The sequence below is a fragment of the Crocuta crocuta genome, unplaced genomic scaffold (assembly GCF_008692635.1).
Source record: "Crocuta crocuta isolate KB4526 unplaced genomic scaffold, BGI_CrCroc_1.0 scaffold587, whole genome shotgun sequence".
NCBI classification, from domain to species: domain Eukaryota; kingdom Metazoa; phylum Chordata; class Mammalia; order Carnivora; family Hyaenidae; genus Crocuta; species Crocuta crocuta.
Genome location: NW_027532403.1, coordinates 1,818,522 through 1,844,519, shown reverse-complemented (window position 1 = coordinate 1,844,519; position 25,998 = coordinate 1,818,522). Strand labels below are relative to the sequence as shown.

General features: G+C 37.4%; 1 protein-coding gene across 1 annotated transcript in view; it reads left to right on the top strand.

Annotated features, from left to right (window-relative positions):
- COL25A1 (collagen type XXV alpha 1 chain) overlaps window positions 1-25,436 on the top strand; it is a 450,359-nt gene extending 424,923 nt beyond the window's left edge. The window contains exons 30-37 of the mRNA XM_077778460.1: window positions 609-635; window positions 7,805-7,858; window positions 12,447-12,500; window positions 13,945-13,971; window positions 14,833-14,886; window positions 18,937-19,023; window positions 21,405-21,443; window positions 25,266-25,436. Coding sequence (XP_077634586.1) covers window positions 609-635; window positions 7,805-7,858; window positions 12,447-12,500; window positions 13,945-13,971; window positions 14,833-14,886; window positions 18,937-19,023; window positions 21,405-21,443; window positions 25,266-25,268 — 345 coding nt within the window. The 3' untranslated portion in view covers window positions 25,269-25,436. The remainder of the gene's footprint in view (window positions 1-608; window positions 636-7,804; window positions 7,859-12,446; window positions 12,501-13,944; window positions 13,972-14,832; window positions 14,887-18,936; window positions 19,024-21,404; window positions 21,444-25,265) is intronic.
- The last annotated feature ends 562 nt before the right edge of the window (window positions 25,437-25,998 follow it).

Sequence of the window (25,998 nt, the reverse complement as noted above, 5' to 3'; positions counted from 1 at the left end):
TATAAGAGCCTTGAAGAATTCGGCTTTGTAAGAACAAATATATTCTGACTAATGATGTTTCATACTCCTCCAATAGAATCCTATCATTAGTCTTAAATTAATGATGCAACAGGGTTCCAAACTTGACTATCATCTCCTTGTTTCCTTCTTCCTTTAGATTCCTCTTGGGTCTAGAGGATTTAATAATGGGAAAAGGTCTTCCCTTCACCAGGACTTCTCTTTGGCAAATTTTTGTATTTTAGGACTTATCTCTATGCCATACACATTCAAAGCATGTCACAGATTCCACCTGGATTTTATAAAAATGTGGATTTCAGAAATAGGAGTAGTGTGGGTTCACAATACTCTTTAAAAATGTTTTTCTTCCATATTTCTCCCTCCCTTTCACAGGTATTTAACAGAACAAATTTCTGTTAATGAATTTCCAATTACAGAACAATCCAAGAGCTAGAAGAAATGTTCACTAGTGTTAACACCCATCAGCCTGCCCCTAGCTATAGCTCAAAGAAGATTCTTGTTTTACATCTCTTTGGTTACTCTATATAATAATCACTTCTGCTAAGAAAGTGAATCAATTCTTAATTAAAATCTGTGTTTTTCACTTTCAGGGACCCCATGGACTTCCTGGACCAAAGGTAATCCAAAAAATTCCCTTGATTATTGGATTTCTTTTTCCCTGTTAATCATGGAGAAGCATGACGGAAGCATGTCTGTCCTGTCTTATTTATCTGTCATGTAATGTTGATAATCTTTAAGCCTTTAAGTATCCAGATGTTTAAATCTCACAACACAGAATGACTTATAGCAAATTTAAGTGATATCACCTGGAGATGAATGACTCCTCATTTTGCCTTTTTCCATGACACTATGTAAGTTTCTTAAGTTACTAACCATAATATGCATACTCAAAATTAACCATTTAGAAGTAAATCTGATGAGATTCTCAAACTGGTTCAGATGTTCTTTATTATGGTATCATTAGTTGCATATTTAGGTGTTACTGATACCCATTGTTTATCATATAGCAGTGCTGCATCTAAATGCTTTAACCATAAAACATCTTAATTGTGTACTCCCCCAGAGATCACTGGTCTAGAATGGGATGAATGTATCAGGCGTGCTGTACTGAGAAGATTATATCACTTACATGTATTCTATGGCCTGGATTAGTAAAAGAACAATAGAGAATACCCCTGTTTGTCAGAATTCATGCAGCTTATATTGTAAAAGTGGTTTCCACCAGTTCTTTGCTTTTGTGTAGACCAAGAGGACATTTGAGAGAGTTAAAATGAGCCCTGAAAGAAAGGTTCCTTCTTCCAGGGAGCATATGTAATAAGTGTCTATGTTCTAATCTCAGCTTTGCCACTAACAAGCCGTGTCACTTTGGGCAGACTATTTACCCACTCTATTCTTCATTTACTCAACTAGGCAACTTACCTCATAGTGTTGCAATAATTTAATGAGGTATATTTATAAGATACTTAGCACAATATTTGGTGCAGTTATCTATAACCACCTGATAAATATTGCTTGTTATCTTATGATTTGATGCTTTGTTCTGAATTTTAAAATTCAAGGGAAAAAAAGCATGAGAGAAGATTCAAGGACTCTTGAAAGCTCCTCAGTAGTGAGTTGGTGCATTTAAATGGTGAGGGGTAGGGGGATACATAAATGCAACGTTTGAGCTAGAAACCAGAAAACTTAGAGGCAGCCTACCCTCTCCTTTAAGAGCTCTCTGTGGCCCACCCAGCTTCAGGAGTGCAGGAGTATTGGTTTGACCCCAGAAACCTGAGTTTCATTTTTGGGCTCAGGCAGGTGACTCACCCATGAATGGGAAGAAGTCATGCCTCTTTATTCTTCTTATAACACCCTACTTCTAGTAAGGCCAGTATCTCAGAAGCATGGATTATAGTTTGAGTTAAGAGCATTGTGCTGTGGGTCAGAAGAGAGAGCCCATCTATCTATCAGCCCTGTGGTCTTAGTAGTTATCCAACCTCTCTGGCCCTTTTTTCCCCACCCTGGACTAAATCAGTAATTCCTACTCCTGACTTCTCCTTGAATTTTAAGGGACCACTTAAATCATAGATTTCAGAAAATTATTGTTTGGAAAGACCTCATAGATTTACCTGTGATAGATCCTTGATTTTATAGATGATAAACCATAGGTCCATGAAATTTATATTATTTGCCCAAAGTTACACTGCTAACTAAATGATTAATCTGGGACTAGAACTTAAATCCAAAGTTGAAATTTGGTCTTTCTGCCACTACATTTGACTGTTAATAACTTCAGCTTCTCAGTTCATGCCCACTCATGTCAATGTATGATTGCTCACCACAGAATTTCATGGCCTACCAAAGCAGCCCTGCCTATTCATCATCTCAAGATCTCTAGCCAAAAGTCCACACACATGCAAAGCCATCAATCTCAAGTTGAAACCAGTTAACTAATGCTGACTGTTCAGCCTTGGCCTTAATCTCACCTTAACTTTAGCTCTGTGACAACCCCAGGACCAGCCTTGACCAGCCACAGCCTATTTGGATTTTCTGCAGTGACAGCACTGCAAACATCTTCAGAATCCCCAGAACCAATGTGTTCATTACTTTGTGACCCCTTTGGAAGTTCAAACACTAAGTGGGGTCCTGGACTCTGTTTAACAGGCACCACGCTGATTGTCATCAATCAGACACACAGGGAAAATATCTCCCAGGTTAATAATCTCTCCTGCCATGTAAACACAATCTCTCCCCACTCCCACACCTACCCAGCAAGACTCTATAGGGCATTTGAGACTGCGTCTTCCTTTCACAAATCTTCCCAGATTTTTGTGATGAAATTAATGCCTGTACTTAAAAGTTGAAAAGTGAATAGGTCAGAACTCTATTTCTCCTGCTGATAGAAAATAGGTGTACCATATTCTTAGGTTATTAAATATCAGAGTCAATAGAATTTATCACTTACCATGGCTTTTGTAATGTCACCTGAGGTGAAACTTCAACCTTCTGTATTATACTATTGGACAGATGGACAGCAGCAAAACTACATTTAAGTACTGTGGTGTTCATAGTCTCTTCTGGGATTGGCTATTTGTTGTCTATTCTGTTGATTAATCCATGTAGAGATCTGACTTGGCCAAGTCCGTGAATAATCACTCACTCCATGGCACCACTTCAAACATCAGCTGCTACATTTTTAGCTCATTCCCCTGGGTAAAATGCTTAAAGGCTTAAAATATGTGTATATAACACTGTCCTGCATATTCCAGTTTTTCAGTCCAGCAGAGTGGGACTACCGAACCCCCTTCAGCATCCTCCACTCTGTCTCTGATTTGCTTGGTGAGAATAAGGTACCATAGCACCAGTTTCCTTGAGGTAGATCTGAAAAATTCTAGAACTCGCTCATATGCATTTCAATTTCAAGGAGTACACTTTCTCAAGAGTTTGGCTTCCTAGAACATTCCTTGTTGATTTCAGTTTATTACTTTTTTTACAAATGTTTGAAATGAATGTTGAACCGATGCAAGACAAGTCTAGCCTCACTCTGCTGTTGCCTAGAACTGGAATCTGCAACCGTTTCAGAGACTGGCTCTCTTCTCTCACAGTTAAAGCACCCATGATAGCAACCAAAATTGGCATTTGCTTTTGCATTTAGGGTGAACCAGGGTTAAATGGTGTTAAAGGATTGAAGGGTGAACCAGGTCAAAAGGGTGACAGAGGACCCCTTGGTCTTCCAGTAAGTAAAGAAAACTTTCCATTTTAGTGCAAATCTCAGACTTTTCTTTCTACCCTAAGTAACAACTCTAGTTTACTCGGTGACTATCTTACATTTGAGATTTCTGTGATTGGAAAACACATTATATTAGAGCAGAGCTCAGCCCAGTTTTGCCTGATGACTGCTCTTGTGTCAGAGGAAGACCCCATGACAAACAGTGCTGTCCGTGTTCTGTCATTCAGTTACATACATGCCAACCTTCCTCTCTTAAGGCTGATGATTTTTCTTTTATCACCCTGCCCTTTAAAAAGGCATTGTGCCGATTATGTCATAATTTCTCCCAAGTGTTTTTATAATTTAGTTCAGTGTAGAACCCTCCCTCAATTTTTTCCCCCATCGATAGCAAAAACCGTAGCCCTCTCTTGGGTGGCAGGTATACAATTAGCCATTGTTGATGGCGTGAAGTCAGTGCTGTGGCTCCTTACATTAATCAATCATATCATGGTCTAAGTGTTGTGTGTTATTTGTTTTGAAAATGCCCTCTTATGAGGTTCTTTTGGCAGCAGTGGAGGATAGTTTGGAAGAAGTATTTTACAGTGTTTTGAGATTTTCATTTTTAATAAAAATTCTCATCTGCCATGCACTTTAGGCCAGTCCTCTTTCCAGAGCTATAAAGAGATTTTTTAAAATGATGATTTTAAAGGTTGATTTTAAAGGCTTATGAGGTTTTAGGTTAAAGGTTATTATATGCTGACTGTTCGGTGAATGAAGATAGACGGCAATAAAGAACATTATAGAGTATATTACTAAAATAAGACATAAAGTTGGTAGAAAATAGTTTAAATACATATTTTACTTATAAAAATGTTGGTGCCTACTTATTTCATTTTAAGTGGGAAGTACCCTTACAGAGATCAGGCACCTAGTGGATACTTAATACGTACTCACTTATTGAATGAACGATAAAAGCCTTGTGTCAGAGTATAGGTTAAATCACACCAATTAGACCAAGGGACCATGGGCACAAAACCTCTGTGACATATGTGAGTCATTAGTTCACATTCCAGGTAAATATAACATTAAACTCTCAGTACAAAAATTTTACCATCTCCGTGTTCGTTTTTACATGTTATAATAATGGTGACTCTGAAGAAAGTATCAAAAGACAAAAGAAAGTTTGGATTTTTATTTTATTAAACCCTCAATTCTATTTCTTTAAAGTTTGCCCTAATTCCAAATTTAAGACTAGTGATAATTTTTATGCAACATTTAGCCAAAAGCTGTACATACGCTATCATTAAACAACATACATTTTTAAAAATTTTAATCATTGCTAACTAAAGATGTATTTTGCATAGCCTGACTATGCACAGCATCATTGGTAGAGTCCACAGCTGGAATAGGTTTTTTTCTTTCATTTTTTATTAACTATATCTGCAGCATAAAATGGGAACATAGTTCTGCAACCTTGCCAAGAAGATTGATAGGGCTAGTGCATCGTCTTCCTTAAATACTCTTTGATTTAATCAATGGTTTTAAAGGACTATAAATCAGTATTTGAGTTTTGAGATACAAAAGGCATATTCAAAGAAGTAATTGTACGTATTCTTAAAATAAGCATTGAAAGTGTCATATTTTGTCATACACTATGCATAGCTTGGAGATAAAGGTAAAAAAACAAAACAAAACAAAACAAAACAAAAAGCACACATTGCCTGAGAACAACATTGCACTTTTAAACCATTTCCCTTTCAGACTTTGATGCAGTGATTATTTGAAGTGAATTGAAGAACAATTTTGTTTGGGACAGTTATTTTTTGTTTGGACTCATGAAATTTTCCCAGCTTTTTCCTGTTCCTAGAAGTCCCTCTAGTGGTAACTAATGTGAACACTAAGTAAGAACAACCCAGAAAACAATGAGTATTATTCATGTAAGATCCACGGAGTCATTTTGGCATGTTAAAATTCTGCATTTGTTATTCATAACTGCTATATTAACAACAACAACAACAACAAAAACTAGACCCTTATTCTTCTCCTCTGAAATGCTAACTTTGATTGATTATTATAATGAGCCCTTTCTTAGAACATTGGCCATTACTTTTATTCAAAACCTAAAGAAATCTACTGAGAACAGTACAGTCTCTAGAAAATGAGTATCATATGGAAATTAGCACTCTGTGACTGTTACCAGTAATTCCTTGAAAGCCCACTTTAAAAACCTCATTGACTTGATTTCTAAGTAAGAATTTGTCGAATGGAAATGTCATTAAAATGCCATCATCTGTGGGGCGTTTATTGTCACGTGTTTCGTTTTTTTTAACTAACAATTTGTAGCAATGTGATATTCATCCCAGAGCCCTGTGACTGCGTATTATGTTGTTTGAAGCGTTACATTTGTTCATTAGTACCTCATACTAATCTCTGTTCTTGTCATTCGTGTTATACCCACCAACCCTGCTACCAACCAAATCACACAGGGAGCATCTGGCTTAGACGGGAAGCCAGGATCCCGGGTGAGTCAGTACCTCATCTTGCTCCAACATGTTTTATGGCTATGAATTTGTGCTTCAGGACAGACTCTTTTGCCCATGTACTTTCATCAAACGATGAGGGCTACACAGGACTGAGGTGAAGGAAAAAGGTATACAAAGATAGTGATACAAAAGGGAAAGGTAGAGCAGAAGTTGCAGCTGTGATTGATGTACATCCTGAACTACAGGACATCCTTCTGAGTTCCAGTCTGGATAATCTTCTAGGTGGAGAGAATGACCAGTCTAATTAGCTTCATTATCTTAGAATCCTAGACAAAGTTTTCTATAACTAAAGGACAGTTCCTATAATTCCATGAGCGAGTTCCTCTGAAGAATTTATTTGAACTTGCTCTTCCTTTTATGTTTTTTCTGTCCATATTAAAAATGTAACTTCTTCCCGAGAACTAACGTTCAGATCTCTGTTCATCGAAGTGACCTGTCTGTCTCCTGTTATTTTGTCTCTTTTCTTTGGTTCTTAACAGCTCCATCTCTTAAATTTCAGCCACAGATAATCAGTATTTAGAAGTCCTCTGAAGATGAACTTTCGGTTCAGGCAGTAAGAAAAAGATCAGATTAAGATGATAAGAATTCACCAATATTAGAATCAGTTCAAGCTCTAAATTATCTCATATCGCAAAGCTTTAATAGAAGAAAAAAGAATAGTAGAACAGAAATATGAATACTATTTTTAAAAACTGTGCTAGAATAGTTCCTACATTTGCAAATATTAGAATAAATTCTTTGCAAATAAGCACAGTCTTCTTGAAAATGAGCAAATCACTTGAAGCCCTTGCTGCATCTTTAAGAATCAAAGAGAAATTCCAAGCTCTTCAATTCTAAAAACCTGCTTCAGGCAGTCATTATTTTCACTGGACCTAGTGTTCCTGTGCTCATTCAGTCTGGGACAGAAATCCTAATCCTGAACAAGGAGGCCAGAGGGCAATTATGCCATTAAATCAGCCGGCTGCCGGATTTATGCCTTGTAAGACTGTAGCAGAAGCTAGGAGAGTAATTCCTTCCCTCTGAGCCCCATGCTGCTCCCAACAGAGCCAGAGAAAGTTTGGTTTGAACAGTTAAACACTGTTCTCATTTACTTAATATTTTTTTTCCACCTGTGTCACTGGTCAAGCCTCTGAAACAGCTGAAAACAAAGCTTCGTGGCCCAGGAGCATGAGAGTGACCGTGGGTGGTGAATGGACTTGAAGAAGTAATATGAAGGGGAAACACCTCCATTTATTTCTCTCCTTAAGATTATGGGGGCAAAATGAAGACGTTCCATGAAGTCAGGGAGGAAGTATATAATGAAATATGACTTACAGTTTCTCGTGTGTGCCCTTCATTGAAATATGCAGTTACATAACACACTCTTTTTGCATGGGTTTCTTGGAAACTGCTGGCCTGAAAGAATCAAGCATAAAGCACTTTGAAAGGAGATGAGGCGTCTTACTGACTTTCTAAGGCATCATTCACCCAGGAAAAGTCCAGGATAAATTATAACTGCTTTTCTTATGGCCCTCGGAATATGTCTCATATTATCTTCTTTTTGTCTTTTTTTTAGGGTACAGATGGCCCTATGGGACCCCATGGCCCTGCAGGTCCCAAAGGAGAAAGAGTAAGTTGTTCTTGAGGTTATTAAGCTGTGACCTAAACAAAACACACTGTGGCTTTTCAGGTTTAGTTGAGCTAAACTGTTAGTTTCCCAGAAGAAATAAAAGACCATCTAAAATATTCAATGAAAATGTACCATCTTAAGTCCTAATCAGAGTTCTCACATGAAGGAACAACAGAGTATTAAATAGAATGTGGCTGCCTTAACTAAAAAATAATGCATACATTTACATAGCTAAAATAAATAGCTCAAACCATTCCTTCTTTACCCATAAGGAAGATATTTGCATTTGGCCTGAATCCAGAAAATTGAAGTCAATGGGGCTAAAATTTCCAGGACTACATATTCTGGTTGATAATCTTTTATATAAAGCTACTGTATTCATTCAGAGTATGTTATAACTTTTTTTTAAAAGGAAATTACAAAACCTAAGTATTCTTCTCCACACAGTTACACATGGTCCTTTATTTATTTTTTTTTTAGCAAAAGAATAGGCCGTCTTTCTTTAACCATAAGGAAATAATTTCAGTGCATTACAGAACAAAAACCTTTCACTAACCTCCCTATTGCTAGGCCATGTTTCCATATCCTTGGGAGAAAAAAAAAGACATTCAGAGTGGAAGATAAATATCTGACACAAAAAAATGTATCGCAGCGTCAGCAGCTGCTCGTCTGTCTGGAACTTTTCTCCCTCTTTCTCTATTTTTCTCCCACTTTTTCTTTTCTTCACTTTGGAAAACTTAGAACTTTTCTTGTGTGTGTGTCTGAGTGGAATTGTGTCATCAATTTCCCCACCATCCAGGATAGGCTGGAAAGAAAGAAGTAAGGGCTTCACAATGTTGGAATGATTCATTGTGCAAGTTGCGGTCTTTTAAAACTAGATAGGGTTTCTTCAGTCTGGGGTAATTTGCTTTAAAATAGAGGGCTACATAGTGATTTCTTTGGCAAACAGCCCAATTCCATAATTTTATGTTCTATAAAATGAACTCATTCATTCAGTAAATATTTATTACATTTCTTGATGTATAAAACACAGTGTACTCCTACTGTGAAATGCAATCACTTCTCCCATTTGTCTATTTTGGTCTATTTTGCTAATTTCTTTCAGTGAATTAAATAATACCATTATAGTTGATTCATCATCACCTTTTACTAATACACCACATATATATACATACATATATGTATACATATATGTATACATACATACATACATATAGCTATTTTTCCTGACTGAGCAGAGTTTATAATCTAAGTGCAGAGGAAAAAAAGTATCAGCAAGAAATAGCCAGATAATGAGGCCAAAATGAATACAAACAGTACAGAAAATACATACAATGATGAAGAAGTCTGGCTTTATCCAAGAATGCTTCTAGAAAGAGGCAAGTCCTAAAGGAATAAATTATCTGAATCTTCAGTTGTCTTATTTCTAAACACAAACTGACTTAGGAAGATCATCTTCATTAAAAATATTTAAAAGCTAAGAGGGTCATGCTGCTGACGCATTCAAGCATTGTATCAAGAAATCCAGCACATGTACTAAAAATGGAGCAGCAAATCTCAAGTAGTCTTTTGGCAGAAAGCCCTTGGGGCTCAAGAGGGTTTACCGTTTGGTAAATCAGCTGCTACTTCCGATAGCTCCTCAGTGTCACAAGAATATCAGGTATCAGCACTGGGGCAGAATTAACCAGGGGAGCAAATGAAATCACGAAGAATTTTTGAAGACATAGTTTAAGTCAAATGGTGTGCAGTGTAAAGTGTTACACTTGTATTTACTCAGGACGTTAACTATCTTAACTGGATCATGTATCAGTACTCTCCAAGTGCCCCTCACCCAAAGTGCTAAACTGGAGTGTGATTCTCAAAGTTAATTGACCGAGGTGTCATCTGGACTCTCTTGAAGAAGTTTCCAATTTTAAAGAGGGAGGAATCAGGAATCCATTCCAGATAATTCCTCAGTGTGGGCATGCAAATTAAAGAGCCTGAATGAAATGAGACCAGCCTAAAAGAAACCAGGCATTGGACATTGTTATTCAGAAATTGTCAAAAACGTGGGTGACAGTTTGAGCCCTTCAAGCACCTGATGGTCCTTGCCTTGAGCTGATTTCTTCATCTGGCCTTGTAACTGCTTAGGAAATCTGTGAAGGGTGTTAGATTTGAGAGGTTTAAAAGTTTTTCGGGAATTATTTAATCCAGGAGAAGTTACACATCCGAGTCCCTATTTCATTTCATATTTCATATTCAAATTCATATTTTCCTTCCTAAAAGTTTTCAAGCTGGGACCATCAGGATGCTTTTGGCTCTAAGTGACAGAATCTCAACTCAAAGTGGCTTATGCAATAAAGAAATTCATTGTTTTATCTAACAAAATATTCAAAGGCGAGAGTCTCTGCTCTGCTTCTGTGCCCTTTCCACGTGCTGGCTTTGTCTTCTGATCACTGGCAAGCCGGTCACAGTCCCTACCAACCTCCCCTCCAGTGAGGCATCATCTTCTCCTTAGCAGTGAGCAAACCTTCCCCACTACTTTCCCTCTGACTTCCCTCAACACCTCATTGGCCAGAGTCCCGACATATGTCCTCTTCTGAAGCAGTCACAGGCGAGTGAAGTGGAATTGTCATTACCTTAAAGTAATCGTTTGGGGCGAGCAGTTCCGTAAGAGGATTTCCACAAACAAATGTCTTAGTGTCAGCTTAATTCAAACAAGCCATGGTATATTCATTTTAAAAACAAAATAAAGCCAATAAAGCTGAAGGTACTCAGTCAGAGGAGGGNGAAAGGGAAAAGAGAAACCAAAAAAAAAAAAAAAAAAAAAATCTGTGAAGAGTTTTCAAGCTAGACCTACTCCAGGTTATGTGAACCCTCTTTTTAAACCCCCATCTCCCACTACCCTCCCCGTTCTCTCCCCCCACAAGAACACATATACACCACCACCATCACCACCATTTTTAAAAATCATAAAATAACACTGCCAGATCAAACCAAAAGGAATTTATTTTGAGTCGGTTGCCAAGTCGTTTTCATTAAAAACAAGACCTCTGTATATTAATAATGATAGCTACCATTTATGTATGGGACATATTATTTGGTGACATATAATTTAATACTTTATAGTCACATTTAATCTTCTGAGAAAGTCTTGCAGAATATGTATTATTATTCTTATTTAACAGCCAATGAAACTCGGGCATAGAAAGGTTAAAAAGTTTACCTATGACCACACAGCCAGTAAGTGCCAACCTGGAATTGAAATTCAAATCTGTTTCATTTCAAAGCTTGGCCACCTTACTGACTGATTGGAAATTCTTCAGTTCTTTCAGTAATAAACACAAAGTAATGATGAATAAAAGTTCAACAAGCTTTTATCATATTTATTTTCAGTAATCTCCCTACACATCTGTATGTGCCTCTAGGTGACAGGGCTAATTAGCCCCACCAATCCCTCAGTTTAGGTTAAAGAAGAATGTTAATAGTGACTTGAAATTTGCTCACATGAGAATCTGAAGTACAGAGGCACGCAGCATATTACTTAAATTTGCACACACAGCTACCAGCTGAACTTTGCATTTTAGCCATGAAAAAGACTTGCTAACCTTTAAAGTTCTTTAAAGGTGTGATAAAAGAAGGTAACATTTTCTTTTTGACCACTCATATAAATATCGTCATTACTCCTGAAGTTCGCATGCTAAATACTGACAAACACTTTAGTTTTCGAGATGGCAGCAAAAGAAAATGCTACTTGAAATGCAAAACATCTCTTTAATAGAATTATTTTGTATTTATGGGTCCACGTCCAAATCTCACCATATTCTTTATAAGCATTCAAGATTATCATTATCACATACATTTTTATAGCTGGGGTAACTATTCTATTTAAATAGGCTTATGGAGAGTGAGTGATGTAGGTAGTATATACCTACCTTCTCAGACACTTAGTAGAAGGCATAAAAGTTTCTAAACTCTCTTTTTCAGAAAGGAAACAAAACATGTACGTGATTGTACTGATTTGACTTGATTAATTCAAATATGATTAACTGATGTTCCAGACACTATTATAAGCCATAAGGATGCAGTAGAACGCTGGCACCCCAGTGTGCATATTCTAGTGAGGGGCACAGCAGGGAATAATCATGCCTATCTCGTGGGGTGGGAGGCCATAAAATAAAATACAGCTCAGTAAAGGGCCAGGGCGGTCAAGGAAGAGGCTTGCTGAAGAAGAGAATTTGATAAGAAATTAAAAAAACCATTTTATTCTTACATTTTTAAGATGTACTAACATAAAATAATGAGTAACAGATGAATGTTTCACAGTAACTCCAAAGAAACCCAAGTATAGCACTCCAGGTTTGCAAATCCTTTGCACAACTGGGTAGCAGCACTCTAACTTATTGCCCTTCTTTCAGAGGTAATTTGGTGAAATATGCAAATGTGGGTTTCTTTTTCTGTGTTACTGACTGAGACCCCTGAGGAGCCTGAATCATTGGAAGGTTGATACAATGGTACCTGAAATGGAGGCTTTGTACACAGGCCATTAGGGAAAATGTGTGAATATAGGCATTTGTGTATGATTTTAATTTTATGGCTTTCATTTTAGGGTGAAAAAGGAGCTATGGGGGAGCCCGGACCCAGAGGACCCTATGGTCTGCCTGTGAGTTCTGTCTCTTGTTTCCACCTCCAGCATGCATAGATGACCTGACACCAGCACGGTTAACCCTTCCCTGGTGGGGCAGACTAACCCCGTTAGAGGAGCAAAGAACCACCCACTAATTCTCCATGACACCAGTGTAACCATGTCCTTCATGGGTCATACTCACATCTGTTCTCACACACACACACACACACACACACACACATTTCTGGAGATTGAGAGAATCAGAAATTGTCCACAAGATCAAAGGTACTAATCTGATAGTTGGATTTCAACGCCCTCCGTATGCCATCTCACTAGACATCCATAACTGGCACTTGCTTGGAAGGTCACTGCCAAAAGTGGGTGTGGATGTTTCATTTAGCTTCTGCAGACTTCATCTGTTCCCATAGGTTATTGACTAAAACTACTCTTGCTAATAAAAGTTATCTCTCAAATTGATATTTACGATGACTTCAATGTTTCTGACCTTTCTAACATACTGCAATAAGAAATCTTTAGAACACAGAATGTTGATAGTGTTCTAAAACTATCCTCTGAAAATTCCCAGTTATAAGGTCTTCAAACTGAGGCTTCAGGTTTGCTTCAGAACATTATCTTGGGGTTCATTATAAGTGATTTGATAGCGTAGGGTAGAACTACAATAGAAACATATACTCCATTAAAGTTTTTATCCCCTAGATGCGTTCCACATGCCTTCCACCTTACAGTTCTTATGAACCAAAATAACAAATTTAAATCAGGATTACTTCAATGCTGAAAGAGATGCTGACTTTGAAAGAGATTACAAAATCTAATTGACGGAATTAAAGCAACTCCCCAGTCACTCTGGATGGCCCCATTGTGTGACACAATAGGGTCACTGCCCCCATAATCTTGCACAACTGTCTTGTGACTCCTTTTATATTTGGGGATCACTGATTGACAAAGCTTACTAGCAACAGTTTTTAAGTTGTGACCTTCACACCCTCAATATTTATAGACAAGGTGCCCATCTAACCAAATTAAAATGATACTTACCAATAAGCATTTTTCACATTCTTTCCTCATTTCCAAGCCAAGTACCCAGTTATGAAATCGAAGCAGTATTGATTTGCATATTTTATTAGTGCCAGTATGTTTTTCAATCAACTAAATAACATTCGTGTTTTCAACTCACTCCTGGATTGATAAATTGCCAAGCACTAAACTGCAGTGAAATATCAGGCTATGTAACCTAATATAGAATTAAAAAAATTATCATGACCCTTAACTGCAGCATTAACAGTCACTTCACTTGATTTGGTGAGAAAAATTTGTAGTACTAATCAATAAAGACTCTTTTTCACATTTCTGAAGTAGTTGTTCTAATACTAGTTTTGCATGTCCAGGCAGCCTTAAATAAAACAATAACCTATTCCTGAAATGTAGGAACACTAATGTAGCTACTATGGTTCTTTGGCAGGGGAAAGATGGAGAGCCTGGTCTTGATGTAAGTAATATGTACAATGGACATCCTCCTATTATAATAGATGCTGATGGTCTCCATCATCAATAATAGCAAGAATACTTTTTTTCTATGCACATAGTTATGCCTACAGCATATATTGCTGTGCATGTAGACAGCAATATAAAACACACCTTAGTGTCTGCATGAGATAAACAGAAAAGCAAAACACATAATTAGTGTAAAGTTAATAACTGAGCGTTGATAATGGCACTTCAAAATACTTTCCCAAATTAGGGACACCCTGCACATTGGCAGTTGACTGACTTATTTTAAACTATGCATAAAATTGAAATATCTTTCACAAGCTCCCTTTAGGGAATGGTATGCTATGTTTATTCTCAAAGCTGCTATGCAATATTTTTTCCTTTTAGCATAAAGTGTCTATATACCTTATAATAACATAATGCTATAAAAATAGAAAGTGTCAAAAGTAAATGCCTCTTGAAATGATCGCTGTAGTATGTGAATATAATTGTAGCCTATATTATGTGGATAATAATAGAAAAAGTAATAGCGGTTACTTTTTCTCGAGCACCTGTTACGTCCCAGCATAAAATGCTGAGGTAAGTGATTTGCCCAAGGCCACACAAATTCACACTGGAATCCTGATATTCTCCCCACTATACATATTTTAGGAGAAAAGCAAGAAACGTGTTTTATATAGGTATCGAGATATTAGACAACTATTGCCTCTATGTGCTACTTTAACTATATAAGTTTTGAAGTTATTGGTCATGCCATTTCTCTTCATAGCTACATTCAAGCACATGAAATCTTACTTTTTTCCAATATGATTTTGCCACAGTTACATTAATAGTTTTTGGTTTACTTTTTATCCTATAGGGCTTCCCTGGTCCGCGAGGCGAGAAGGGTGATGTAGGAGAAAAGGGAGAAAAGGTGACCTCTGCATTCCAGCACATGCCTGTTTGATTTTTCTCATGCCGTGTGCTTTGCTGTTCCACCTGTGTGATACTTTCATACATCTAGTTTTTCTCCATCCTGTGCTCCAAAAACTCACTGATGCCTGATCTTAAAAAAAAAACAAGTCTTCACAGAGCAATGGAGAAGGCTACAGCCCTCCTTAGAAATAAGGGTCAGTCTAGCATAGAAGAAAAAAATTGTAATCCCCAGATAGGCAGACTACAATCTTTGACTAGCTGGCATCAATTTGTTGAAAGATAGAATGTCTGGGGATTCTTGAAAATGAAATAAAAAGGCACTTATTACATTAAAGTAGAATTAAATAGCACAAATCTGCAAGGGTCTTCGGGCAGAGCTCACCTACCTGTGTAACAGGATGTCATTTACATGGACAACATTCTGAGTAGAGAGACAGGAGATGTGTCCTGTGTCTTGATTGTTTGGTTGGAAAATGGAGAGCAAGCAGTGTGACTGATGAGCCCCAGTGAGTCAACTGTTATGCAGGGACTAGGACTCGCCGCCTTCAGATGCTGGAGATATTTTTAAATGAAGATATTCATGTATTTTATGATATTAGTGTTTACATTCTGTCTCAGGACCATTGGTTCCAGGGTGTATAACAGCCAATATCAGGCAAATTGGTGTTATGTCTGATATCAAATTTTGGATTATGGATTTTTAAAATCATTTTTTTCTTTTCTTCTCTGCTTTGAACAATCATTTTGGGCCTCAAACAATAACATTGGACACAGCAAAAGAAGTAAACAGAAACTCAGCACCTTTATGGAATAGTGAAAATATAAAGTGGCTGAAACTGTACTTTCTCAGTTCAAATTTAAACCAGTTCTATCTCTCAGATTAATTTATGTCCTCCTGCACTTAACAACACACTGTTTTCAAAACCCTATACCTTCTCTTTAACAGTGAAGTTTATTGCTGTTGAAAAGCAAGGCCAGGAGTGTCTGGGGTGGCTCCGTTGGTTGGGCATCTGATTCAATTTCAGCTCAGATCATGATCCCAGGGTTGTGGGATTGAGCCTTGCATCAGTTTCTGCACTGAGCACGGAGCCTACTTAAGATTCTCTTTCTCTCTCCCTCTGCCCCTCTCCCCCACTCAAGCTCTCTCTGTGTCTTGAAAGAAAGAGAGAGAGAGAGAGAGAGAAAGAAAGAAAGAAAGAAAGAAAGAAAGAAAGAAAGAAAGAAAGAAAGAAAGAAAGAAAGAAAGAAAGGAGGGAGGGAGGGAAGGAAGGAAGGAAGAAGGAAGGAAAGGGAAAAAGAAGGAAGGAAGGAAGGAAAGGGAGAAAGAAGGAAGGAAGGAAGGAAAGAAGGAAGAAAGAAAGAAAGAAAGAAAGAAAGAAAGGAGGGAGGGAAGGAAGGAAGGAAGGAAGAAGGAAGGAAGGAAAGGGAGAAAGAAGGAAGGAAGGAAGGAAAGGGAGAGAGAGAAAAGAAAGAAAAGCAAGGCCAAATGAGAATTGTCAAAGAAAGAAGGGTATTAAGCCTCCTGTGTATTCTTTAGACCTTAGATATTACTTAGCTCCCCATTGGTAAGAGAGCTCATGTCAGTGGTTATGTAAAAGCACTATCATCATCATTATCAATATCATCGCATTTGAACACCTATTATATGCTTTCCCAAAAGCTTTATATATGCTAACTCTTTTAATCGTAACAGCACCCCCTGATGTTGGTGCTGTTACTGTCCCCATTTCACAGACAAGGAAACCAAAACCTTAAAAAAAAACTTCTTTCCTTTTAAATGATAAATTCTAATGATAAAATATACATATTTTGGTTTGAGATAAATTGTACACACAAGCTTTTAGCCCAAGGTGTATGTACTTTAAAGATTGTAGGCATTTATTTTATATTTTCCTAATGGGTTATATGAGTCTAAACTCTTATTCACTCAAAAGTATATGACTACTATGGGGATACTCATTTCAATAATCCTTTAAACAAAGAAGAAATCGCCAGTATTATAACTTATGAAAACAAAAATACAAATTTAATCCTCAGAATAATATTAATCACTCATACAAAAATATTTCCATATTTCAGATTCCATGATTAGAAGTTTTATATTCAGGAAAATTAGATCCAAATGTGAACACTTTATGTATATCATTCTCTGACACACTTTATGTATATCATTCTCTGACATGGGAGATAAAACTTAGCAAGAGCTCTCATGTGCTCATACCCATAAGGGCAGATGGTTTTGTGTTGCATAGGGAATCACTAACTGTTACAAAATTATGTTAATAGTAATGCTGATTCATTATTCTTGGTACAATAGTGTCTGTTTTCCATAAAGCTTGAGGTTTACTAAAATATTACTGAAAAATAATTCCCATAGCTTGTTAGAGTTGACATCCATATGACACTTTTCTGTTGAGTTTTGATCTGTTGATTTATCAAATAATGAATTGAATTCTAAATTATTAATACCCAACACACCTGTCTGACCTATGTGAAGAAGTGTCCACCGCCTCCTAGAAGAGGAAAGTTCACCCAAACAAGTTTAAATCCATTTTATGTCCTGGCCTTGACGTTATTTGCTGAGGAAAGATATTGACTGAACTTGCATGAGTGAACAATTTAGTCCTAAACGCTCCTCCCAGCCTACTTCCTGTCACACCTGCTCGCATTTCACCCTGGGTTCTCAGGTCTTTGTCTTTGATCATGATTAACTAAACCACACGGAATTTCTCTTTTTCCCCAGTATTCAAGAAACCCAAGTGGTTTTGATTCTGAGCCTTCTGATGCAATCTTTTTGGCACACAGGAGATAAATGAAGAGCTTTCAGTCACACAGTCAGAATGAATGCATTAATTTGAGTGCATATCTCATATATATCTTATATGTCTCTGAATATTCATGTTGTTTTTGCTTTTGAAATTATCCACTTTTATTGTAACTGCCTTCCTGAGTGCAGAATGAATACACTAATCTAAATATGCATTGCACAGTATTTTGTATTCTGTACAGCACCAACTTCTTGTCTATAAATATGCAGATATTTATGTTAATAAGAAACAGCTGAGGTGCATTCCTTCCTTCTCCTCCTTTTGCCTCCTTTCCTTAATTCCTCCACTCCCATGATCCGTGCAGATTTCCACAACCTCTACCTTGATGCCTAAATACTAATTTCCATGGCTACATTCCTACTATGTAATTATCCTTCCTACCTCATTTTTAGTATTAGCTCAACTGAGTCCGAACTGCTTTTCCTTCTCTTGAACAGAATTTTTTTTGGCTTTTGTTACATTGTAAGCTGGAAACCCATTTACCACTGTGAACACCTGGCATGAGATGTGTAAGAGTGAATTAAAGAGCATGCCCAATAATTATAAATAAGTCCTTTTCTCCAGTTGGCATGGCTGAGAAGTATTAGCATGTTTAAAATTTGTTTACCCGACTAAGTGAAGAAAGTATGTGTAGTTTCCTAAAAAAAAAAAAAGTTAAAAGAAATAGAAAGATATTTTAATATACTGAATGTTTTTTAATGAAAGCTAAAAAACTAATGTCATAAAATTGGATCAAAAAGATAGAGGCTGTTTCTATTCTTTCCTTTTCCTCTGGCTCAGTGTAGCTTTCATCTGGTACAGGATTAGAAAAAAGCAAGCTGGCAAGGTATTGAAAATTGGGTATTCATTATTCCTCTGAATTTGGCCTGCCACTGGCTGGCTTCCATACAATTGGTATCTGTCATCCTCACCAGATCCATGGCAGAAACACCTCATTCACTAGGACTATGGCGCTGGTGTCCAAGTCAGCACTTGATGTGTTGGCTTTTTAAATCTTCTACTTTCACTTTGTTGTGTATCTTAAGTAAAATCCTACATATCACTGCCCAGAATCCATTGTCACTCTGAAAGCATGTTACCTTTTTAATATCATGCCTTACCTAAACCAGAAAACAGTGGTAAATGCCCTTCCAGACTTTATTGGTTATACCAGCTTCTGAATCACCATTATTTCCCCCCCAAATAAAACTTGTCTTTTATTTAAACCCTTATATCCACAGGGGGAAAAGGGAAAGAAAGGCAAAAAGGGGCCTAAAGGGGAGAAAGGAGAACAGGGTGCTCCTGGATTAGATGCACCTTGCCCGTTGGTATGTCTGACTCATAGAACTGTCTCCAGATGTCATGTGTAAAGGAACAAACTGGGAGAAGAGCAAGCTGGAGGGAAGTGTAACAGCAGGGGTGCTGATTGGGATTGTTTAACACGGACTTTAAGATACCAGAAGCATCCATCTCGGGCTATCTTGGTATATTCCACAGCTTGTCTCTGACCACCAGCTCTGCTTGGTTGCTGAACACTCAAATAGTGATGTAAGATCAGAAAGTGAATTTGGGATCTCAAAGGGAAACTAGTGCTATTCCAGACCATTCAAAAGACAAAGTCCCTATTCCCAGACAAGCCCTAATTATAGGGATATATCGAGCTCTTACTGTGTCCAACTTCAGTGGATGTTACTTTGTCCTTCAGCATTGCTCCTCTCCCAGCCTTTTGTTATAGTTATTTCTTCAGCAGAATTTGTGCTTAAGTGATTTCTTGTGTTAGTAACATTATGAGTTAATCTTTACAAACAGGGATTCCGTGGCGTTAAGGGGGAAAAAGGGGAGCCAGGCCAGCCTGGCCTGGATGGGCTGGATGCCCCTTGCCAATTGGTACAGTATTTCTCTTTCCTACCACCCTGCATGCAATTCCTTTGTTTATTACATATTCATCTCTATCAGTGTAAAGTGGTACTTCTGGAACAAGCTTTACATGATACACACTACATGCATGTGCATGAACAGCTCCTTCAGCAACTCTGCAGAGTGGAAAGAGCAAGCACGCATATCTGTTGATGTCTGCAAATTAATTTCCTGACCTTGTTCTCACAACTGACACGAATGCCATGCCTGTGTTCTGGGGAATATTAATCTAGTCAATAAAGAATTAACAAATACATTAAAACTACATAAAAATCCTCTATGTAAAGGTACTGCTAGGCCATAACTTTGGGTTCTACCCCTAAATTGAGTTTCCTCCCCCCCACCCCCCTTTTCTCTGAAAGAAACGAAGGCATTTTGCCTCTTCCACTGAATTTCTGTCAGGCCGTAAATAAGCCAGACCTATAGAGTTAAGCTTCTGTGGTCAAGAGTTAACCAGTTCAAGGGAATGCTGTTCAGAGACCCTAGGGAAGAAAGCCCAACTTCTTTGAGCTTCTAAAGATGATAATAGTCTGCAGCCCAACCTTCTTTGTCACATAACCTTTTCAATTTAATGGTCTCTCCTTTTGAAACTCACTTCCCTAAAGTAGACAGAACTCCCCTCTCCCCATTGGCATGAACTCAAAATCCTCCTTATACTAAAATCTAAAATTCTACTGGGTGATCCTCTCCTTGTACCAATCTGGCATTACCAAGTTTTTCCCAGATTTCTTATAAAGCTATTTCAGAGTGGTTTTTCTACATATTAAAAGAAAGTATACATATTTTCTGAAGTGCAAAGGAAAACTTTTTAGGGTTGTGTTGTACTTATTGATTGTTATACTTTTGGTCTGCATGTTTTTATATTATTCTTTAGTACTAAGCATGATTCTTTAAAGAAAAAGTTATATTTCTTAAGCCTTTTAAGATATTATATTTATAGGAGAAAATATACTCGGCAAATAATTACAAGTATAAAATCTCAATATGAAAAGCTAGTCTTTTGTTTCCTTGTTGATAATAAATAATATTTTACCATCATTTTCTTAGGGGAAAATACAAGCATGCCTCATAAACTATCAACTCTTCCTGCCTTATTTATATCATTTGTATCTGAAGAGTGCTTACACTTTAAATGAAAATAAATTGTGCAACATTTAGGACTCCCTTATTTATTCAGAATTTGATAATAAGATTTTAAGGGAGTTTAATTTAAAAATTGACAAATCCTATGGATAACATCTTACTGTAAAGCTATAGATGGGCTACCTGTCTTTTAATTCAATTAATTGAATAGGTTCTATTATATCTGCTTTCAGTATAGAAAAGCAAAAGATACTGGCATGTGAAGATCTATAAACTTCAGATAGAAATGGTTCATCATTGATTATTCATGGGTTCATTATCATGCATTCAACCATAGACCATAGTGACCAGGAAGAGGAATTGCTTCTGTTTATTTAATAAAGATAATTGTAAGATAAGTTTTAATGAAATTAAGAGGAATAGTACAGATAGACCACTATGCTTTTGTAGATTTCTTTTTCAAAATTAGGCGTAATTTTTTCTATACGTATTTTCAAAATGTGTCCTCAACTTTAGAAAACATTTGCATTTTCTTCACCTTAACTAACGTTGGGTATTTTATTGGGAGTTGAAAATTAGGGAAAAATGCCTACAACTAAAGCCACCTAACAGGTAGAAATCCATTTTTTGAAGCTTCTGAGCATGAGAATAATGAAGTATGTTCACTTTTGTGGAGCCTGAGGAATTCTTGCTCTTCTCTTTAAAACAGGGGCCAGATGGATTACCCATGCCTGGCTGTTGGCAAAAGGTAGGGATTACAGAATTATTTCTAAAAGAAGCACTCTCCCTTTCTCTTCACCTGACCTGTTTTTCTCCATTTAAAATAGACCTTTTGAATTTGACATTCCTGGAAGTTGTTTGGCATTAAAAAGCAAAAGATTTCATATCCAGGTTCTTTTTTGATTAATATGTCTACTTCTGATTTCTTCCTAAACTGATGAATGAAAACAGTTCTTAACAAACATTGTAACTTGGAAACCTCCCCTATCAAATCCTTTCTGTGGAATGGAAAGGGGCAGTGCATCTTGACAATGGTTTGCTTTTATCAATAAACCCCTTGTCCCCCTACAATTTAAAACTATCCTTAATTGTGGTTCTAAGTATGTTCAATTACTTAGGCAAACATGCAAATACATGGTAGAACCCTGTCAATATTAATCACAAAGCTGAGAAAGCAGAAAGTGTAAACATGGTATTTTTTTCTTCATTGACGACTTATTTAGGAGAATCTGGTTATACTTAAGTTGGGTTTTTTTAAAAATATCAGTTTATTCTAGCCTCTTCATGTGGCTAGCCGTGATCACTGTGTATATATCCTGTCTGGAAGGGAACTTCATAGATGACCTTCTATGTCCAAAGGCTGTATGATGAGCCCTTTCTTATAGGAGATAGCATTTTACTTAATCCTCACAATAACCCTTTAGGGTATTACTATCCTCGATGATGTCAGTGACGAAAATGATGTTCAGAGAGGTTTCTGAACTTCCAAGGACAGAGCTAGTATCCAACAGAATGAGAAGTGGATGGTGGAAAACAATGGCAGAAATTTAAGCAGGGAAGAGGTGTGCATGCACTGTACTAGTCAGAGACTACCAAACCTTTACACAATAACGGTGTAAACCTAATTATAAAGAATCGTGCATATATGCTACTGAAGGATAAAGGAATTCCACTGATGGAAAAATGAGCTAGAGGGAAGGATCATGCTGCTTTGATCATGTTGAAGTTTTCTCTCTAACACCGTGTGGCTTCTTGAGTAATTTTTGACAGGCATGCCTCATTGGCAAAACTATACAGCACTCTAGGATTGCAGAGAGATGAAGGGGAACTTGACACTCCTCCTTGTGTCTCATCTCATCAGCTCGCTGGGTGAGGAGAGCCTGTGTAACTCACTCTCCCACTTAGCTTAGCTGCTTCCCGCCCCGCGCCCCCCTCTTCACTTGGCCAGGGAAAGAAACCTTCTCTCGGGAGTGTCATTTATTCAGCAGCTCTCCATACTCACTTTCAGCCAGTCAAATGATTACCTCTATCACGGCTGAGGTCAAGGGCTTCTCAGGAAGATGGCCTATCATCATATTCTTCACCTGAGAGAAGTATCCTTCATCATCAGAACCCCTCTTCTCAGAATTTTTAATACCATCCTGAGCTGGAATTACCATTTACTCTTTAACTGTTGACCTGTCATCTAATACTGTAATGATTTTTTAATACAGTCATAGAGACACTTTACATAGAGGGAGATGTTGAAAGGCTTACTTTATCCAGCCTCTGACACTATTCAGAACTTGGGTTTACATAATTATTGGCCACTTGTAAATCACTTCCTTTTTTGTGAGGGTATAGCAATAATGGCACCGAGCAAAGTAATAATGTTTCATGAAATGGCTAAACCTAGCAGTAATATGAGTAGCATCAGAAAATCAGAAATTTCCCTTTTAGGGATTCATTTTTCCACAGAATATGCACTATATTCTACATAGCATTAAGGACCTCTTAAATCTAACATCTTCTTATATAAAGAATTCAACAAGGAAACTTCAGTACTGTTTACCACACTCCCCAACACACACAAATGCAAATCACTGTGATCAAACTTGTGCAGTACCTCCTCACTCCAAAAAAAGGAAGAAGACGGAGGAAGAGGAAGGGGAGGAGGTGGAGAGGAAAAAGGAAAAAAACAATTAGAAAAACAAAATGTTCTAAAATCTCTTATGTGATCCCAAATTTGATTTAGTTAAATCAGATTTCTAAGCGGTATTTTTTAAAGAAGTCTAGTAGATTACTTTTACTCTTGTTTTCTGTGGACCACCCTTTCAAACACTGTTATGTTTATTAGCCTCTAAAGCATGGTGGTAAATGTTTGACTGAAAATTCATAGGAGCAGGTGTAAAGTACTGTGATTAATGAGCAAGCATCCTTGGTCATGCTACTCTCAAAACTAATTTTTCATGCAAAGCTATTTGATATTTGTTTGAATTACTTTTCTATCTAGATATAGTTCCATTTTCTAAATTTTAAGAAATAATAATATACCAGTTCACAGTATAATTCATACAGGGAATAAGTGGTAGAACTTATGGTTAAGAAAGTATTTTCAGGCTAATAAAGTTATCCATTCTCATCCAGAGATTAAAAACTATGGATTAGNAACCCACGAACCGCGAGATCATGACCCAAGCGAAAGTCGGACGCCCAACCGACTAAGCCACCCAGGCGCCCCTAGGCTTCATATTTTTTAATGTTTCACTAAATGGGTTTAGTTTTCACTTAAACAGGCTGACAAGTTTGCAGCAAAATGTTCCTAAAGCAAGGTGACACAATTTTTTTAGTTAAGTTTTAAAATCTGGAGGGGAGAAAAGAATCGTTAAAATTCCATAGATTTTTTACAAAATATCAATACTCAAAAAATACATCTGTTTTAATTTTGAGCTAAGTGAGAGTTTGAGGGAAGGAGTACTTCCACAGGCACAATCTCTAGCATTGACATGACATGCAGAAACATTGAGTGAACTCCATCTCTGAAGGTCACAAAGTACCCGACCTCTTAAGCACACCCACTAGAGCATCTGTTTTTCTTGGAAAGAGAAGAACAAATGTTTGTAATTAATGAATTGGGCATTCTACTTTTCTCATTGTTTTTTTGTTTTGTTTTGTTTTGTTTTTTGACTAGAAGTTAAGTTCCCCAAGATCTGCTCTATAAGTTTATACCTCAAAGACCATTGTCCCTCAGTTCTCTCAGGCTTAACTTTAGTTCTAGGACAACCTTAATAATTATGGCTCCTCAAAATGAGCAGCCAGAGATTTTTGGTACCTTAGATTACAGTGGAACCTCCAATACAGCTTTTTTTTTTTAAGTTTATTTATTTGAGAGAGAAGGAGAGTGAGCATGAGTGGGGGAGGGACAGAGAGAGAGGGAGACAGAGAATCCCAAGTAGGCTCCACACTGTCAGCACAGAGCCCAGCACAGGGCTTGAACCCACAAACCAGGAGATCATGATCTGAGCTGAAACTAAAAGCCAGACACTTAATAAACTGAGCCACTCAGGCTCCAATACAGCTTGATGACCTGATAGCCGGCAGGTTTTACCTTGCACACCATCTGCAGCAGGGCAGGGCTAGCAAAAGGAAAGGGGAAACAAGACCCATAGGCTATTGTAGTCAAGTGTGGGTGAAGTCAACAGTGTCACTGAGGGCAGAATCCTCAACCTTGTTCACAGTGGGCTTAAATGCTTGGAGAAGACTTTGTAAGTATAGGATGTATATTTTAATTATGGCACATATGTGATAACATCCTAATTTTCTGCTTTCCCAGAAATGTTACTGAGACAAACCACAAACTTCTTAGTGGCAAAAGAAAAATGTGGATTGAACCTAGAATGGAAATTTTAATAACACCCTAGAGTTTTAGAAAAGTAATGTTTGGGATGCACATCATTTGGCTCATTGATTTAAAAGAAAAAGAACTATATTCAGGGTTCTACCAGTTTTCTTAAAATAAATGTTAGTTTGGAATTGTTATTCTAGATCACTAATTCTGTGTATGTCTTTTCTGTTGTTTGTTTTCCTGCAGTGATGAATCTAACCTTCCGAGCATGAAGTTGTATATATAATGGTCCACTTTTTATATTTATAGTTGAGAATCGAATTGCAGATTTTACAAGTCTGAGATATGTTTACATATATAGCTGCTTCTTCCCGTTTGCAGTAGTACACATGTCCGTCTTTTCTCCACTTCCATCTGAAATTGGGCAATATGTGAAACCAGTGAGAAGCCTGCAAAAAAATATAGATCAGTATCTCTTTACCTTATGTGGAGATATATATTTAAATGGACACATCAGTGATACAGAATGATTGTTCTTGCTATTTCTTACTTTGGGCTTGTTAATTGCATGGACAGAAAGTGCCATGAAATAGTTTACATGAAATCGTGACCAAATATGGACTCGAAACTCCTAATATACACTATACTAACTGATTTTAGAGTTTACGTCACATCCCTACTCACCTTCACTGTTAGCATTGATTGGTGCCCACACTACCCATTGAAACTGACTAAAAAAGCATGAGTGTACCAAACCTGCTTGTCATTCAGATGCTAGCATGCCCCTTAACAAGTCCTTTGATCACATCTGAGCTTTTATTTCTTTTGTCATCTCAAGGGGGTTACACCATGGCTTATTGCCAAAAAGAGATAAGGTGGCGGAGAGCACCCACACAAATGCTCTTGTATTTTGAGGGAGCTGCAGTCCCGACTGCAGATCTACAGCTTCTGGTATGGTGGGCTCACACGGCCGCCTTGG